The sequence below is a fragment of the Erpetoichthys calabaricus genome, chromosome 7 (assembly GCF_900747795.2).
Source record: "Erpetoichthys calabaricus chromosome 7, fErpCal1.3, whole genome shotgun sequence".
NCBI classification, from domain to species: domain Eukaryota; kingdom Metazoa; phylum Chordata; class Cladistia; order Polypteriformes; family Polypteridae; genus Erpetoichthys; species Erpetoichthys calabaricus.
Window position 1 is genome coordinate 67,926,443 of NC_041400.2, and position 19,738 is coordinate 67,946,180.

The 19,738-nt window shown below is 37.5% G+C and overlaps 1 protein-coding gene across 6 annotated transcripts in view; it reads left to right on the forward strand.

Moving 5' to 3' along the window:
* The window catches only part of ssbp2b (single stranded DNA binding protein 2b), a 761,138-nt gene that overhangs the window by 732,529 nt on the left and 8,871 nt on the right, over positions 1-19,738 (forward strand). For 5 of the 6 annotated variants that reach the window (XR_007935389.1, XM_051929622.1, XM_051929624.1 and 2 more), the window contains 2 exons: positions 333-361; positions 12,516-12,614. Coding sequence is in view for 5 of the 6 variants with exons in the window: in XM_051929622.1 (XP_051785582.1) it covers positions 333-361; positions 12,516-12,614 (128 nt within the window). In the remaining variant the exon portion in view is untranslated. The remainder of the gene's footprint in view (positions 1-332; positions 362-12,515; positions 12,615-19,738) is intronic. The other variant, XM_051929625.1, reaches the window with a different exon arrangement.

Genomic DNA, 19,738 nt, shown 5'->3' on the forward strand with positions numbered 1-19,738 from the left:
TCCTAAATTAGAAAGCTTCCTTGTTATAAACTGTAGTTACAGAATTCACTTTTTATTGTTTTGTGAGACATTCACTTTAAAATATTTAGGGAAAAAAATTCAGTAGTGGAGTCCAATCGATATTCTGTGAAATTTGACAAATCATACTCATTTCTTCACCTTTTTATTTCAGTTGTGATATCTAAACAATGTTAGGTGAAATATTTATTTCTTTCTCTTTTCTTTGCACTGTCCAGCCAGAACCGTTAAAGCTTTATGCATATTATATCATCACCATGTTAATGATTGACTATAAAAAAAACAAATACTGTCCTGTTTGTTTTCTAATTTAGGCTCAGGAGATATGGACAGCATTTCCAAGGTAAGTAAGCATGTTACTTTTTTCTTCAATCTCTAAACTTGATAATATATCCATCCATTATTACATCCATTTTCTTATTAAACTATCTCGTTGTATGTTATGTTTGTCCAGAGCCTCAAATTATATTCAATCTTAGCTTTTCATCCTTAGGTAAAAGGCAGGAGTGACACCATGGGAAACAGCCCTTATAGATGCTTTTGTTCTACTTCTTTTCATTTCTTGTAGCCACTATCATATTAATTCCCTATCATTCTGTCTTAGGGAACATTGTCACCTTTTGTTTTGGTTTTGACAAAAGGATCAGTAGCATTTCAGGAATAGGTGCAAAACGTGGAATTCTGCACAGTTAAACAGGTGGTCTTCTTGAAAAGCAAAAATGAGTTTTTTATTATGATGTACAAAACTGTTACAGAATGCTTTCTTATCCTACTGGCCACATTATACAATAACATTAGTTTACCTTTGAAATAACATGCGTTCTGTGCCCTTATCTAATTAATGCAGTAGTGTTGGTTTGTAGCTGAGTGTTGAATTGATTAACAGCATGCAATTACCTCAGTCTACATGATGAAGTATTCATTTTAGTGTTGCACACACATGCAGCATAAAAATGTGAACGTCTCATGAAAAGTGGTAATTCTGTGTGATGATGGTCAGAAGTTGAACATGGCATGGATTTGTTTGCAAATTGCATATCCATGTATAATGCAATTCACCTACTTAAGATATGCATTTTCTAAGGTGTAGCATTCTACAAAGTTAATTTATTGTATATTCCATTGTATTGTACTGTATATTCCATTGTACCACAGCAAGACTGAAGTATTTGGCAAACAAGATACCCTGTCATCCCACCCCCGCTTCCCAATTGCCATGGACTATTTTGTACACTTCATACAGTAAAGAAAAAGAGAAAACAGAACTATTGACATATGTGGCAACACTACAACAAAAATCCAAAAAAAGCCAAATCTTTGGACACTGTGTAAAAAAAAGAGCAAGCTGCTAGTAAACTGAAGGGTTATGCAGCTGGCAGGAATTGCTAGGGCTAAAGCTGACATTTATCTGCTACATGACAAGGGTAGTGTTCAGCATTGCATTAAGAGAAGAGATTCATATCCACAATGCAGTAGAGGAAGAAGGTCACCAAAAGTAAACCTCTTTTAGTAAGTTTTCAAAGAAAAAAAGAGTAGGCAGAAGAATGATGTCAGAACATTAACAAGTAACACAGGTTGATGTTGTCTTTTTAACAGTCAGATCTGGAAGGACTGGCAGGAGACCAACTATTACTCTTCTCACTGTTAAATGGCAGCACACAGTTGCTCACTTGGCAGTTTAAATCCCCCTGATGGTGCAGGACTTACCTTACTTGAGTCAAGAAGCCAACTTAGGGAGAAGACTTACTGATGGGAAGAAGAAAGGCCAGGCCAGTGTAAGATCTGCAGAGTACTGGGATACTTAAGAAGTGTGCATTTGGACAAGCTGCCTCTCCAGACAGGCCTAGGAAGGCTTAGTTCAGCACCTAAATCTTGTTTTATCTTTTGGTTATCAATTCCTTGTGCTTTCACCAATACATTAATATACAATTGCAATATGTATGACTTGGTTGGCATTACTTCAGGTATGGGAGTCACCAGTAGTGTGACTTCCATTTAACAGTATATAACAGTAATATACAGCACCACAACTAAATTATATAGTTTATAGGAACACTTTTCTTAATGATTTTAATGATTATGACTAACACATTATTCTTGAATTGGTTAGTTCATATTAGAGCAGCTGTGCTGCTCATTTCTAATGGAGAAGAAAGCAAAGCATTTGGGTTCACTGCTAGACCAGTGGGGTATACAGTAAAGTAGAGAGATTACTTTCCTTGTAGTGAGTAACCATGTCGAGCACTCTACTTTTATGACATTTATAAAAATCAACAGTGACTAAAGCAGAGTGGGGAATAATCAGTTCCATTGTCAATTTATACTGCTTTTAAAAATTTTCCTTCAAGTTAACCATTTATGTGAGCTTTTCATAATGACTAATGCAGTTATGTGGAGTGCAGTCATGATGATGGCTCTGCCACAAAATGCTGGATAACTGTACCTTTGACACTTACTAAACATAATCAGACTGAAATCAGAAGGTGTGTCTGTCCACTTACTGTGCAGAACATTTGTTATTACTAAGAATAAAATAAATAATTTTTTCCCAGTTTGGGTCTTTGTGAGCCACCCTCTCCGCTTCTTGTTATTGCTGCTTAGGTAAATAAACTTAAATTTTCATTGAATCAAAGTAACAATTGGCCTAGGTAACATATCTGTATATTTCTCTTTACTGTTCATCAGTTGGTAATGGTCAGTTTACTTGGCTTGGAGTTATAGCCAGTATCATAATATGTGTATCGTTTAATAAGTAAAAACATGTGTAGGGAAAGCTTGACAAAACTGACAGTTCTTGAATTGATTGACTGGTTCATAAGTGAAGCTAAACATTGAAATTTCCAGTATGCAGTACTTTGAAATTAGTGCCTGACAGTTTTCTTTCTGTTTGAGAAAAAAGAGGTGAAGCTTGCTGGCACCCATAGAGATTTTGATTCTAAACAAGTAAGTGGACAGTGTTATGGCTTCCCAGAGGGAAATTTAGAAACTAAAGGGCATGAATTATTAGTGAACATAAGACAGATGTGTTGGTGAAGGAGTTTCATGGTATTTTATGATGTGTTCTTCAACTGTACTAGAAAAGAACATGAGAGCTGTCAAATGTTAATATAAAATACTAATGAGGAGTAATCTGAGTGGAGTCGATGTCCAATTAATGTAAAGGTGGTCTGAAAACGGGAAAACAGTGTTTGTCATACTTATGGGTATTGTAACTAGAAATTCATATACTGCTGGAAAATTGATGATTTATGGTTGGTAAGCAAGATAGCTGCTTGAATTTGGAAGAACAGAAATTGTTCAATGCAAAGGAAAATACAAGAAGTGTTCAAGATTTTTAATATACTGAGATATGGAAAAGACCCAACAGAGATTTTAAAAAGTAAAAGACAAAGGAAAAAGAGAGAAGGAAGAGGTGAAAAAGCACCCATTACAGCTAAGGTATATTGTGAATCAGTGTAACCTGACCGACTTAATCCAATTAAATGTTGTGAGCTAGTGGAGCCTATCCTAGTATCATCCAGCACAATGCAAGAATCAGTCCTAAACAGATAGGCAGTCTCTCCTAGAGATGCATACACACACCTACAGTGGAACACTTGGCAGTTGTCAAGGAAAGGAATAATCCGTCCAAAAACAATCACTTTCTTATTTTGTACTTGCCCTGCATTGTTTGTAGAGATAGCTTAGAAAAAAAGTATCTAATTTTTTCATGGACTATGGAGATAACATACACCCACATTGAACAAGCACAAACAGTATCAAAATGTCCATGAAAAACAATCTCAAATAACTTGTGTTATATGATCCACATGTGAGGTATCCAGTTCTATGTTCTCAATGCCCCTAAACTGGGTTATTTTGGCTAAAATATTGTTAAATTAACATTTTCTGGAAAATCTTTTTGTGTACAACAGTGGGGTATGTTCAGACTAATATAAGGTTGAAGATCCCTCTCTCTCCTCATTTATTGACCAAGAGTCCTGCCCAGTTGTACTGTACCTCATTCACATTGTATCAGCATCTCAAAGTACAGTCTGAGAGAGGAGTACTGATGTAATTAGAGATTAAAAGTTAAAGAAATCAAGTGAATATGTTGTACCTGTATTTGTGCATAGACATGATGCTTCAACAAGAAGAATGTCATTTCACAGGTGCACTTTCACAAACTGCCATTGAAAATCCCTGAAGTACTGCAGTTATGGCCTACCGCTATGAACATAATAATAATAATCAATAAATGGGGTGATGGTGCAGGTCTTCAATTCAAAAGCTTGATCTCATTTGAATGTGCCTCACTTTTACGCATTAAAGTATTTTTCAGAAATCATTTAACAATATTTTAGCCAGCTAAAATATAGTTATTTTGAATGATGTATTCATATTGCTGGATAAATGACTTGGATTATGCAACATAAGCAATTTGAGATTTTTTTTCATGGACATTTTGATATTATTTGCAGTTGTTCAATATCCGCTGTATCATGAATTTTGTTATTTATGTTCTGTATTTGGGCCATCACTACAAACAATCAAGGGGTAAGTAACAGATTAAAAGGTTACAGTAATCCCTCCTCCATCGCGGGGGTTGCGTTCCAGAGCCACCCGCGAAATAGGAAAATCCGCGAAGTAGAAACCATATGTTTATATGGTTATTTTTAGAATGTCATGCTTGGGTCACAGATTTGCGCAGAAACACAGGAGGTTGTAGAGAGACAGGAACGTTATTCAAACACTGCAAACAAACATTTGTCTCTTTTTCAAAAGTTTAAACTGTGCTCCATGACAAGACAGAGATGACAGTTCTGTCTCACAATTAAAAGAATGCAAACATATCTTCCTTTTCAAAGGAGTGCAAAGCAAGCAGTCAAAAAAAAAATCAATAGGGCTTTTTGGCTTTTAAGTATGCGAAGCACCGCCGGTACAAAGCTGTTGAAGGCGGCAGCTCACACCCCCTCTGTCAGGAGCAGGAAGAGAGATAGAGAGAGATAGAGAGAGACAAATAAAAGCTCAAAGGGCACGTATTGATTTTTTTTAAGTATGCGAAGCTCCGTGCAGCATGTCCTTCAGGAAGCAGCTGCACACAGCCCCCCCTGCTCACACCCCCCTACGTCAGCGCAAGAGAGAGAGAGAGAGAGAGAGAGAGAGAGAGAGAGAGAAAGTAAGCTGGATAGCTTCTCAGCCATCTGCCAATAGCGTCCCTTGTATGAAATCAACTGGGCAAACCAACTGAGGAAGCATGTACCAGAAATTAAAAGACCTATTGTCCGCAGAAACCCGCGAAGCAGCGAAAAATCCGCGATATATATTTAAATATGCTTACATATAAAATCCGCGATAGAGTGAAGCCGCGAAAGGCGAAGCGCGATATAGCGAGGGATCACTGTATTTCTTTTTTCAGTGGACTTTTCCTTTACCAATAATTCTAGTTTGGCTCAATGTAGGTGTTTGGGTTCATGAGTGGGCCCTGTGTGAGGCTGGCTGTAAAAAGAATATCATTTTTGGGTGGAGGATTCCATTAACCTAAAATGAACATTTTTGGAGATGTGAGAGAAAACCCGGATGAAGATTGATAAAGACACAGCAGGAACGTGCAGGCTCCATATCTACAACATGAAATTTAAATCCAGGAAACTTGTTCCATGAGCCAAAACTACTGTGCTGCCCAATCATATATTATAAATTCATATACAGTTGTAATCACTCATTTTTCATAAATCCTTCAAAAAGCCTTATAAAATGAAATGAGAAGCTACCTTAATGTGGCTACCTAATTGTATAACTTTTTATTTCAGTCAACCAACCCTAAACTTGCCATCCCAGGGTTTGCTGGAATTTCCAATTCACTTTGCATGTAATGAGCAAGTCACTTCTACTTGTAATAGTCACAAACCCAGACTTTGCCATCAGTTTTTCTATGGCAGCTTTTCCAAGTACACTGTTTTTACAGCAGATTGATATTGAATGATTTGCGTATTTCCCATTAATGATTTATTTCTGTGTCAATTTTCAGACATGGTTTGAATTGTAATCACAGTGTATAATCAAGAATTAGGAACTCCCTGTACGCTTAAGGTCAGGTTTGCACATGTAACAATAGCAACACGCTTAACAAACAGTCATCAGTTCACCCATGAAGTTGTGTTCATTAAAAAATTTTGCACTTCAGTGCACAATATTTTATGTAAACATTTTACATCTGGCCTATGGTACAGAATGAACTGGCAAATGAAACAAAAGTGAAAAAAGGTCATGAGGCATCAAATAGTAGATACAGGCAAGTGGTCCTCATGGGCACTTAACTGTTACCTTTTAATGCTGAGGCAGCTGTCTAATTATAAATGTCAAACATAATGATATGGTGGGATTTGTAGTGTTTATGTCACCCCCAATTGTGCTAAAATATGCCAAAAGTAGGGTACCGATCAGTGTGCTGATAGGAAGATGAAATAAGATGTCACATTAAAAAAATGTACAAAAAAAAAGTATCTCCATGTAACATATGCAAACGCTTGGTACATTCTAATAAAAATTTACCAAACCTAGTTTTGTAATTTCTACATTGACACCAAGACTTAGAAACTGGGAAATAAAATATTGCTGAGTTAGGCTAGGAGTCCAATCAAAACAGAAGTTGGTTGGAATAAACATTTGCAGCCACACTGAGCTTGAGAAGCACAGCTTTAGACTCTAGTTATAATCTTAGATGGATGATTGAAAAACAAAACAATTTAGAAGACATCGTCAAAAACTTTAAAAACTTAGTGCTGACTATTGATGCTGTAAGCTACAGGCTTATCATTTATTTCATAAAATGAGCTTCTGGTTTTCTTTGCTGATAAGGCACGTTATTTAAAACATTTACTGTGGTAAAGTTAGCACTCCCTAAGTGATATCAAGTATTTTTTCGTCTTCTGAAAGAAAAGAAATATTGATGTACAGTGATCCCTCGCTATATCGCGCTTCGCCTTTCGCGGCTTCACTCCATCGCGGATTTTATATGTAAGCATATTTAAATATATATCGCGGATTTTTTGCTGGTTCGCGGATTTCTGCGGACAATGGGTCTTTTAATTTCTGGTACATGCTTCCTCAGTTGGTTTGCCCAGTTGATTTCATACAAGGGACGCTATTGGCAGATGGCTGAGAAGCTACCCAACTTACTTTTCTCTCTCTCTTGCGCTGACTATCTGTGATCCTGACGTAGGGGGTGTGAGCAGGGGGGCTGTTCGCACACCTAGACAATACGGATGCTCGTCTAAAAATGCTGAAAGATTATCTTCACGTTGCTATCTTTTGTGCAGCTGCTTCCTGAAACGACATGCTGCAAGGTGCTTCGCATACTTAAAAGCTCGAAGGGCACGTATTGATTTTTGACTGAAAAACAAACTGTCTCTCTCTATCTCTCTCTCTCTCTCTCTCTCTCCCTGCTCCTGACGGAGGGGGTGTGAGCTGCCGCCTTCAACAGCTTTGTGCCGCGGTGCTTCGCATACTTAAAAGCCAAACAGCCCTATTGATTTGTTTGCTAGAGATTGTTTTCTCTATCTATGTGACATTCTGTGCTCCTGACACGCACTCCTTTGAAGAGGAAGATATGTTTGCATTCTTTTAATTGTGAGACAGAACTGTCATCTCTGTCTTGTCATGGAGCACAGTTTAAACTTTTGAAAAAGAGACAAATGTTTGTTTGCAGTGTTTGAATAACGTTCCTGTCTCTGTACAACCTCCTGTGTTTTTTCACAAATCTGTGACCCAAGCATGACAATATAAAAAATAACCATATAAACATATGGTTTCTACTTCGCGGATTTTCTTATTTCGCGGGTGGCTCGGGAACGCAACCCCCGCGATGGAGGAGGGATTACTGTAATACAAAAATCAAGTCTGGAACCTGGCTTACTTTGCTGCATATTTTGAATGGAGATATTAGGTTGATGCTAGTTTGATGAGTGAGACCTACTGTATAGCTTCTTTATTTGTCATTGTTATGGTTTAATAATTTTAACTAGCACTTTCTATATATGGACATAAATAAAAGTTGGACATTCCACATTTTGCATCCTCATTCAAGTCCACCTATAATTTACCTTGAGGGGTAGCACAGACATGTAATCCAGGGTACAAGTTAGGTTGATTGGCCTCTGTACAGTGACCTTGAACAAGAGAGTGTGAGTGCCCCTCACAAAGTGGTGGTGCCTACTTTAAACCTAATGCCTCTGGGGTACTGGGTAGGTTCTGACCCCTACTAACCAGTTTGGAAAATAAATAAAGGACTCCTTCTTGAAGTGAGTCAGAGAGTCTCTAAACGTGGTTTGGTTAAAAATCAAGTAATGACAGTCATTATATATTGTTGCATTACCTCAACAGTATTTCACTATGCTTGACCCAAGGCTGATCACATGAAAATGGCAGTGTTTATCATTTTTGTAACTCACGATTTTAATCTCATCACACTGTACGGGATTTAAGGGACTCAGAAAAAGTACCCTCCTAGTGATCATCTTTCTTTTAAAGCCTATAGTGTAAACCTCTTTATTCAATGAATGAATTATGAAGAGGTCGCCCAAAGCACAAGACATTGGTGGCAGATGATTTCTTTTTGATCGGAAAATTTTCATAACCTCTCTCTATGAAGAATGAATAGGGAGTTTATTCTGCTCACTTGAAACTGGAAATGTGCACCTTCCTCATTAGTGGAGGATTAAACCTCTGGGCCCCAGAGTAATGAACGTACTGCTTTCTTTTGCTGCAGGTCGAATATGATGCCCTGCTCTCATCATCCACTTCAAGGTTATTCCTTTGAGCTGAAACAGCTGTGTTAAGCAGATTTTATTGTGTTGCTCAGAGAGGATTGGTATGGGTTGCAGATGCAGAATGCAGTAAATCTGGGATAGAAAAGTGCTATCATATGAAGCATCACTATTTTGAAATGCTCAGCTTTGTAAACATGGTTAAAAAGATTTCCACCTTTTCAGCAATGCCAACAGATTTATTACAGAACCTGAATCTTGTTAAAGGAAACTAATTCTCAGCTACTATACCACATGTATGTTTTATTTAGAAACTTACATGACATTTTAGGATCCAAAATTAATTTTTATAATAATTGAGCTGCAGGGACACTTCCAGCCTTTTAGCAATTTCCAGTGTAGCTTTATTACTAGAGAGTACTCAAGCATGTGTTTTTCAATACTGTATGTTTCCAGTTCAGTGCTTTGTTTTTGGAGCACTATTTGTTTTTTTAATTTAGATAAAAAAAATTGTTTCACCTGGGTGGGGTGTCAGCTCCACCCACTGTGTCTACAGCTTCAATGGTGGCTTTACCAAGTATTATGACCAAATTCTATAATGCTTTATTACAGCTCCTAGCACCTGCAATAACACCATAATACAATAATAATGTAATTGATGATGTTGCATAAGATAGGCCTTAGCTGTTGTTGCAACACAAAGAACTGCTTTACATTTCTTTTTCTTCCCCTTCATCTTTTCCCAGCTATGTAGGTTCGATATTTTAGTTATTGCTTTGTTTTATAATTTTTAACTGTCAGGTGTGATGCCATTGCAATAAACCTTTACCTGTTCCTAATACTTAAAAATGTCAAAGAGAGATTCTCACCTATTTAGCTGTTTTTCAGCCTGATATATGCACCTAAACTAACAAACATTTTACATCAAAGGAAATGTTTAAGAAAAGAATAGTTGAAAAAAATCTACATATTGCATGTTCCATGCTGAGTGTTTGATCTTTGATGGACTGGCACACCACTCAGGATTGGTTCCTACCTTGAGCCTAATGCTGCCAGAGTAGTTTCTTTGCATTTATATAGCACCTTTCTCACTACTCAGAGTGCTCAGCAATTGCAGGTTAAGGGCCTTGCTCAAGGGCCCAACAGAGCATAGTCCCTATTGGCATTTACGGGATTTGAACCGGCAACCTTCTGATTGCCAGTGCAGATCCCCAGCCTCAGAGCCACCACTCTGCCCCAGTTACCCTGTACAGGATTAAGCAGCCTAAAAAATTGATTGATGGATAGATTTAACCGTATAATCATACATTTTGTATCTTTGGAATGGTGAGGTTTAAACAATCAAGAATATGTTTGTTTTGAGCCTTTAAGTCCTTACTTATCATATACTGTAGTTGCTTTTGCTTTTGACACAAATCATTAGAAAAGTGGTAGTTTTTAGGGTCTTTGTTTAGGGTCTTTGTAATGGCTTTGTGAGGCATCGAAAAGTAAGTGGTTTTTACCTATTACACTATTAGAAATTGTGATTCACTTTCCTATACTTGGTTACAAATAATATTAAGTTGAATTTAATGGATATCAAAAGGGAATTTATTTCTAGATCAATCCATATCTTTGATAGCATTAATCTCATTATTCTCTTCAGGATGCCAGTAATATAAGGAAACAAAGAATTTTTAAATTATTATTTCACCAAGGAATTTGCTACTGTATTTTAGCACAATGGAGTATGTCCGTAACTTTGATGCCAATCATCTGAACGTTTAACTGTATCATGATTTTATGGGAATCTGGTTAATGATAAAAACTGAGCTCTCTGCCAGAACATTAACAACAGCATAACCTACTGTAAATAATCTCATGAATTGTAATCTACAGTTGATTCAAAAAAGTATTCAGACCTCTTCACTTTCTGCACATGTTATTGTGTTGTAGATTTAATTTTAAATGTATGAATGACAATGCTTTCCAAAAGGTTTTCAGATTTTTTTAAACTCATAAACTGAATTCTCTTATTCATGTAAGTGTTCTGACCCTTTCCTGTTGTGGTACTTCAAATTGTGGTCAGGTGCAACCTGTTCACTTTAACTACCCTTGTGATGTATAAGAGCTTGATCAGAGTCCACCAGAGGCAAGGCACACACCTGTGTATATAAGATCTTTCAATTCACAATACACGTCAGGACAAAAACCAAGCCCTGAAGTCCTAGGAACTCTCTATAGACCTCCATGAAAAAACTGTAGTGAGGCATAGATGAGGGCAAGGGTATAAAACTATTACTTATGTGATCCAAGTATTAATATGGCCTCAATAATTGTGAAGTGGAAGAAGTTTAACTGACAGGACTCTTCCAAGAATTGGCTATCCAGCAAAGCTGAGTAACCAGGCAAAAAGGGCCTTGGTCAGGTAGGTGACCAAGAACACAATGGTCATTCTAACATGATATGGAAGTACTTGTTGGAAGGATGACCATCTCAGCAGCACTCCATCAATCAGGCATTTACAGTAATGTTGTTAACACCCACTTGGATTTTGCCTAACATTTTAAGGACTTTCTGAACATGAGGAAAAAGATTTTCTAGTCTGATGAGACAAAAATTAAACTATTTCTTTAGAACTTCAAGCACTATTTCTGGCAGAGACCGTGTACTGTGCATCACCTTTCTAATACCATACTTAAGATAAGGCATGGTAGTGGCAACATCATGCTATGGAGGGTGCTTCTCAGCAGCAGAGACTGGTCAGAATTGAGGAAGGATGAATGCAGCCAAATACAGAGAGGTCCTTAAAGAAATCTGCTCCAGAGTGCATGTGACCTCAGACTGTGACAGTGGTTCACCTTTCAACATACAGCCAAGACAACACCATAGTGGATTTGGAACAAGTTTCTGACTGTCCTTGAGTGGCCAAGCCAAAACCCAGTCTTAAACCCCATAGAATATTTGTGAAGAGTCCTGAAGATGGCAGTTTACAGATGCTTCTCATCCAATCTAACAGTTCTTAAGAGGATCTGTTCAGAAGGATGGGATAAACTGCCAAAATCTAGAAGTGTAAAGCTGGTAGACACTTGCCCAAGAAGAACCGAAACTACTGCCAATGGGGGCTACTGCAAAGTCCTGAATTAAGAATCTGAATGATTACATGAATGAGAGATTTTAGTTTTTAATTTTTAATACATTTGCAAACATGTATGAAAACTTGTTTTTACTTTGTCATTACAGGTTATTTAGTGTAGACTGATGGACAAAAATGTCAAATTTATCTGTTTAATATAAACCTACAACACAGTAAAGTGTGCAGAAAGTGAGGCTTCTGAATGCTTTCTGAATCCACTGTAAAATTAAAAAGGCACGCTCAATGTACCTGACCCTGCCACATACCCTTATTTATTTCCTTGTCGCTGTTTCCTTTGCTGCGGTGGGTTGGCACCCTGCCCAGGATTGGTTCCTGCCTTGTGCCCTGTGTTGGCTGGGATTGGCTCCAGCAGACCCCCGTGACCCTGTGTTCAGATTCAGTGGGTTGGAAAATGGATGGATGGATGGATGTTTCCTTTGTGATATTTTTAATAATTTAGGTAAATAGGATGGGCAAGATTGTTGGGCTAAATTGCCTGTTTTTGTCACAATTGTTCTAATGTTCAAAATCTTGGTTGAGACTCATACTGTCGTCCTTAGCTTATACGTCTATGACCATGTAGACATAAGTCTTGTTGTGCTCTACTCATGCTGTTCTGTATTTGTTTTGGGCAGAACTCTCCTGGTAATATGAGCATGACTAATCAACCAGGCACTCCACGGGACGACGGAGAGATGGGTGGGAACTTCCTCAATCCTTTTCAGAGTGAAAGTGTAGGTGCTGTTTTTTCTTTTTGATTACTATTTCAAAAGTGAAAAAATGCATTAAAAGTTTAGGCACACTAAAATTGAAGATAATCGTGCATTAACTTCTGTTACTGTAAAGTTCCATTCAATGTCTTTTTTTTTATTCTGTATTTATATGTGTATCATTTGCATTTAAAAACCTGAAAAAAGTGAAACAAATAACTTCTAAGAATGCTGTGTGCAGTAGGTGGAAAATACAGGTTGTATGTTAAAACACACTGAGTTAAGAAACAACTGATCTCATTAAATCAATTTGAGCAAATTGTTATTGCATTCACGCCAAGAAATACTGTAATTCATTTTACAACTGCCTTCAATCTGAGGGGCAATTCAGCTCAACTAAAAGTTGAATTTGACCTTTGTGTACTGAGCTGTTAGCTAATAAACGTTCAAGATTAACAGAATTGTTTGTATTAAAATATGAAATGCACTTTTAGCAACCTGGAAATATTGTATGTTTTCAGTATTTATTTTTGGCATTTTCACCTCTCATACTTAAATAAAGACATTACATATAGTCTATAAAAACTGAGAGAATCAAATATATTAACCATAAAATGATGATGTACTGTCTGTTTCATATAAAGTGAACTGCTAAAGCCACCCTTTCTTTGCATGACCTCCCCATAGGCCCCACATAAAGTGGCCAACTGAGCAAGGGAGTAAGAGATGATGAAAGGAAAGGAAAGGACAACATATACCAAAATACTTCAAACACTGTGTTCATACATTAATAATGCCTATTGGTATTTAGAGTGGCTCCATTTTTGAATGTCAGAATTCATATTTAATTACTAAAGGGTTTTCTGTAGAAAAAATCTGTTGGATTACACATTTTGGGAGAATAGTGTTATTTCTGAATTCCATATATTTTCAGGTTTTTGTTGTGATAATTCTTTGTTCACAATGATTATCAGCAACAACCTATGTAAAGTGGTAGGTATTTTGCAGCCTTTCATTGACTGCTGGGGCTCAAGAATACATACTGTACATCCTTTCATCAGTATAGTAGGCATTTCAGTATTCTTTGCACCTTGGTCCGGTTGTCTTTTCAAGAAGAGGAGACTGCATGGGGTTCATAATGCAGGTCTTCAAAATTCTCCAAGGCACTGATCTCCAGTCATATGAAAAAGCTTGGGAACCCCTCTCAGCCTGCATAATAATTTACTCTACTTTCAACAAAAAAGATAACAGTGGTATGTCTTTCATTTCCTAGGAACATCTGAGTACTGGGGTGTTTTCCGAACAAAGATTTTTAGTGAAGCAGTATTTATTTGTATAAAGTTAAATCAAATGTAAAAAACTAGCTGTGCAAAAATTTGGGTACCCTTGTAATTTTGCTGATTTGAATGCATGTAACTGCTCAATGCTGATTACTTGCAATGCCAAATTGGTTGGATTAGCTCGGTAAGCCTTGAACTTCATAGACAGGTGTGTCCAATCATGAGAAAAGGTATTTAAGGTGGTCAATTGCAAGTTGTGCTTCCCTTTGACTCTCCTCTGAAGAGTGACAGCATGGGATCCTCAAAGCAACTCTGAAAACAAAGATTGTTCAGTATCATGGTTTAGGGGAAGGCTACAAAAAGCTATCTCAGAGGTTTAAACTGTCAGTTTCAACTGTAAGGAATGTAATCAGGAAATGGAAGGCCACAGGCACAGTTGCTGTTAAACCCAGGTCTGGCAGGCCAAGAAAAATACAGGAGTGGCATTGCACAGGATTGTAAGAATGGTTACAGACAACCCACAGATCACCTCCAAAGACCTGCAAGAACATCTTGCAGCAGATGGTATATCTGTATATTGTTCTACAATTCAGCGCAATTTGCACAAAGAACATCTGTATGGCAGGGTGATGAGAAAGAAGCCCTTTCTGCACTCACACCACAAACAGAATCGCTTGTTGTATGCAAATGCTCATTCAAACAAGCCAGATTCATTTTGGAACAAAGTGCTTTGGACAGATGAGACTAAAATTGAGTTATTTGGTCATAACAAAAAGCGATTTGCATGGTGGAAGAAGAACACCGTATTCCAAGAAAAACACCTGCTACCTACTGTCAAATTTGGTGGAGGTTCCATCATGCTGTGGGGCTGTGTGGCTAGTTCAGGGACTGGGGCCCTTGTTAAAGTCGAGGGTCAGATGAATTCAACCCAATATCAACAAATTCTTCAGGATAATGTTCAAGCATCAGTCACAAAGTTGAATTTACGCAATGACTGGATATTCCAACAAGACAATGACCCAAAACACAGTTCAAAATCTACAAAGGCATTCTTGCAGAGGGAGAAGTACAATGTTCTGGAATGTCTGTCACAGTCCCCTGACTTGAATATCATCGAAAATCTATGGGATGATTTGAAGCAGGCTGTCCATGCTCGGCAGCCATCAAATTTAACTGAACTGGAGAGATTTTGTATGGAAGAATGGTCAAAAATACCTCCATCCAGAATCCAGACACTCATCTAAGGCTATAGGAGGCGTCTAGAGGCTGTTATATTTGCAAGTATTAATGTAATATCTCTGTTGGGGTGCCCAAGTTTATGCACCTGTCTAATTTTGTTATGATGCATACTGCATATTTTCTGTTAATCCAATAAACTTAATGTCACTGCTGAAATACTACTGTGTCCATAAGACATGTCATATATTAAAAGGAAGTTGCTACTTTGAAAGCTCAGCCAATGATAAATAGAAATCCAAAGAATTAAGAGGGGTTCCCAGACTTTTTCATATGACTGTAGTAGATCCAGCAGAATTCTTTCTGCCTAAGCGTAAATCACGTACTCAAGGACACCAGCACAAAATAAGGGGAAGTGCTTTTAAGACTGAAACCAGGAAAACGTTTTTAACGCAAAGAGTTGGAGGAACCTGGAACAGGTACTTGAAGTAGAAATCTTAACAACCTTTAAGAAGTATTGGATGAGATAACAGCTTAGTTATTAGCTTAATGGACTGAATGGTCTCCTTTCATTTGTCAAATTTCTTATGTTCTTAACAAAGGTTATTATTTTTATTTAAAGCAACCCTAATAACTTGAAAAGGATATATTATAATACATTCGCTGGCCTTATCCTAGCTACCAAGTTACAGACTATAGTTCTTGTAATCAAAGTGTTTAGATTCCTCGTTTGGTTCTTGTTGACTCCAAGGTCTGTAGGCAGATTTTCTGTCACATGTGGAAGGATGTTCCGTGCACTTTGCCTTGTTTGGATTCTTTTCTCTCTCTTAGTTTCTCAAAGCTTGTGATTACGGGCTGTACTGTAGTTTACAGCCTTTGAGGTTTCACACTATTTTAACTGGTATGAAAATTAATGTGCTGAGCAGTCGGTAGTCATTTAAGACTCTCCAACTCCATCACCCTCTGCCTCGGCACTAAAAGGGACTGCTCCATCATTTGTTAAGGCGACACCTTGGACAGTGGAAGCCCTGCTGCAGAACAGCAGTTAAGGGCAAGCAGAGATCAAAAAGCTAGTGCTGGCAATAGGTTTTAAAGGCAGTACAGGACATGTTGCCATTGTTTTTTGTTTTGGCTGCACATAAATCTAACTTTTCTGTTGATAACTGGTACAAATTATTTTCCATAAAGGTTGCCAGTGGTTCAGTTACAGTTCTTTAATCACTAGCCAAGTGATACATGGTGGAAGAATGAGACATGTCTGGATATCATTTGCCTGTGATTGATCAGTCTTCTCAGATGAAACCTAGAAACTGCCTTGAGGAGAGTTTTGATTTTAGCTGGAAGAAGGTGTCCTGCAACTGCAGTTTAAGCTGAAGACTTGTGTGCCAAAGCAAAGTGGACACTGCTGCTCTTCCTACATGAGACAGCATTGTGCTGGAGTAAGAAGTCATAAAAAAACATAAACATAAAATTATAGTGATCAGCAGTAGATAATCATTTACCTAGGAGGCAATCAGTTCATACACAATACACTTTGAAACCTCTAAACAAGCTGCTCAGAAAAAGGAACCATCTAATGACCATAGATAATTTTTAGATGAGCTTGACATTTTTCTTACAGGGTTCCCACCTTTACCAATCCAGTCTTTGGTCATCTGGATAAAATGTTATTGTCATATAGTTAATGTTAATGTCAAGTGACCTCTCTAGAATTGATCACTTCCTTCAAAGCAGATGAACTGAGTGCAAGAAACTGATTTTCAGAAATGTATGCCTTTCACTATTGTACTGCATCAGTAAGTAGTTTCATAGCAAAAAAGAGGTGCTGGAAAAGTCACTTACTGTGACATAGCCTTATAATGCACATCTGCAAGGTGCTGATTTTCTGTCACACTCCTGGCCACTGCCAACAAAGTTAATTCCTGTTTTCCACCCTCTTACAAATTCTTTAATTTGCAAAACTTCCATCCCACTGTTGACTGCATTTCCACTTCCCCCTAAAAGGCGTATGAATTAGGCATATTGTCTACTGTAAGAGGATTGTTAAAACAGCAGAATCTATGAGGGAGGAAGAAAAGAAAATAATGCTCCATCCAATATTCACTTTTGTGTGTCTGCCTTTACTGCTGTTATGCATATACATCATAATGCCTGGAACAGTTCATTTGAAAAAAAAAAATTAGACAGTGTGCACATTACAGACATGTACACTGTAGATTTTGCTTTTCTTCTGACTGCATGAACCTCTACAATGAAACACTACTGTGTCACACACAAGCACTTAGGGGACACCTTCATAACTCTGAACTGTACTTTCCTCCACAGTCCCAAAGAACTCTCAGAAACTGACTGAGGTCCCTCATCTCCTCAGAAGGCTCACATAATCCACACCCCACATTATATAAACCTCCCACCTTCCAGAAAATGGCATTCATTAAAGGATCAGACAGGCTAGCAGACAGAGCTCTACTCTGAAGCAGTTATAAGCCTGACCCTTTGTGTAAAGCAACTGTGGCCATTGAACTTTGTGTTTGCTTTACTACTTTAACTATTTTATTTTTGTTTCTACATTAAATGGGGTTCACCATGGAGTTGCCCCCAACTCTTCCCTTGTCTCATTCCATAGTGTTACAATTGATTAGGGTATTCTTTCCATTAAGTAATTTTCTCAGAGGTTCCACTAGGTGAAGACCAATCTTGATTCCACATGAATAAAGTTTACCCACTAATAATTCTTAAATTTAGTCCCATGCTGCAAATTCTTGACCCGGACCTCACAATTAATGCAGAATTTCCTCAGCAAGTGCAGACTTCTACTATAAGAGTCACAAAGTGTCATGTACCAGAGTGAGTACAGGAGATTTTAGAACATAAATACAAGAGTTTGGAGCAGAAGTCTCTGTTGTTCATAACTTGGCAAGCTAGCACATTTTGAGTAAAAACATAAACTTTAATACTCACTGTCAATTAGGTAATGTTAGCATTTTTTGATAAGTATGCAAGCTATTCAGCTAGAATTTAGGGTTAGAACACATACAGTATAGTCAGTTCTAAGGACACAGATGAACATCACTTTGTTTCTGTTCATTTGATTGAATTGTTCCTTTTGTTTATTCATTGCCTTTCTATTAAACAAAGTCACTAGTTTTTACAATAATAATTGTGGGAGCTTTCATCTTTTTTTTTTTACCACATCTGGAATACGTATAGGAGATATCCTATAAAATGTATGGTATCAGTGAAAACATTTTCCCGGTATCTCCATACAGCAATGCCCAAGGGTCCTAAAATGTAACTTAGGTGTGGTTATTGTTCATACACACCTTGATGGTAACCAAGGAAGAACCTGAAGTCTGAAAATTGCAGCTCTTGCAGTGGATAGGCCTATTTGGTCCTTTCTGCCACTGCGTTGACTCATTCAAATTCTGGCCTCACAAGTGCCATGGTGAAGCACTTGCCACTTTACTTCACTTCATTTCATTTTGACTCATCAATGCCTGTTAAGGGCAGACTTTTTAACACCTTCCTGAAGTTATTATTAATCTAGATAATGTATCAACAGATGGTCTGTATTTCTTGAAATTACAGTTTCTTATAAAGTTCCTGATCAGATGCACTTTAGCACTTAATGAGATGACTCTTTTTTATTTCCATGTGAAATGGAGAGACATACACTTGGTAATTATACAGTTTAGTCCCTAAGTATTTGGACAATGATACAATTTTCATAATTTTGGTTCTGTGCACCACCACAATGGATTTGAAATGAAATAATCAAGATGTGATTGAAGTTGAAACCTTGCTGTTTTAATTTAAGGCATTTAACAAAAACATTGTGTGAGCCATTTAGAGAAGAGACATTTTATACATGGTTTCAAGAGCTCAAAAGTATTTGGACAAACTAACATAATCACGAATACAAAAATCATTTTCAATACTTGGTTAAAAATTCTTAAGTCAATGACTGCCTGAAGTCTGCAACCCATGGCCTTCCCTAAGTGCTGGGTTTCCACCCTACTGATGCTTTGCCGGGCCTTTACTTCAGATGTCTTCAGGTGCTGCTTGTTCGTTGGACTTTCTGTCCACAATTTTACTTTCAGCAAGTGAAATGCTTGTCCAATTGGGTTCAGGTCAGTTGATTGACTTGGTCATTGAAGAATATTCCACTTCTTTTCCTTGAAAAACAATTGGTTTGCTGTCACAGTATGTTTTGGCTCATTGTCCATCTGTACTGTGAAGTGTTGTCCTATCGGTTTTGTAACATTTGTTTGAATCTGAGTAGACAGTATAGCCCTGTACACTTCAGAAATCATCCTGCAGCCTTGGTCAGCAGATAATTCATCAATAAACACCAGTGACCCACTTCCATTGGCAGTCACGCATACCCATGCCATAACATTGCCTCCACCATGTTTCACAGATGATGTGGTATGTTACAGATCATGAGCCGCTCATTCTCTACTCCATACTCTTCTCTTAATTTCTTGTGTCGAAAAAAATAAACTGTTCCAAAATTGGACTTTTTTTTTTTTTTTTTAAATCTTTTCTGGCAAAGTCTAATCTGTCCTTCCTATGCTTAAGGATTACCAATGGTTTTCACCTTGTGGTAAACTCTCTGTATTTACTTTCAAGAAGTCTTCTTTTGTTTGTAGAATTTGGCAATGATAGGCCTGCCTTCCAGAGAGTGTTCTT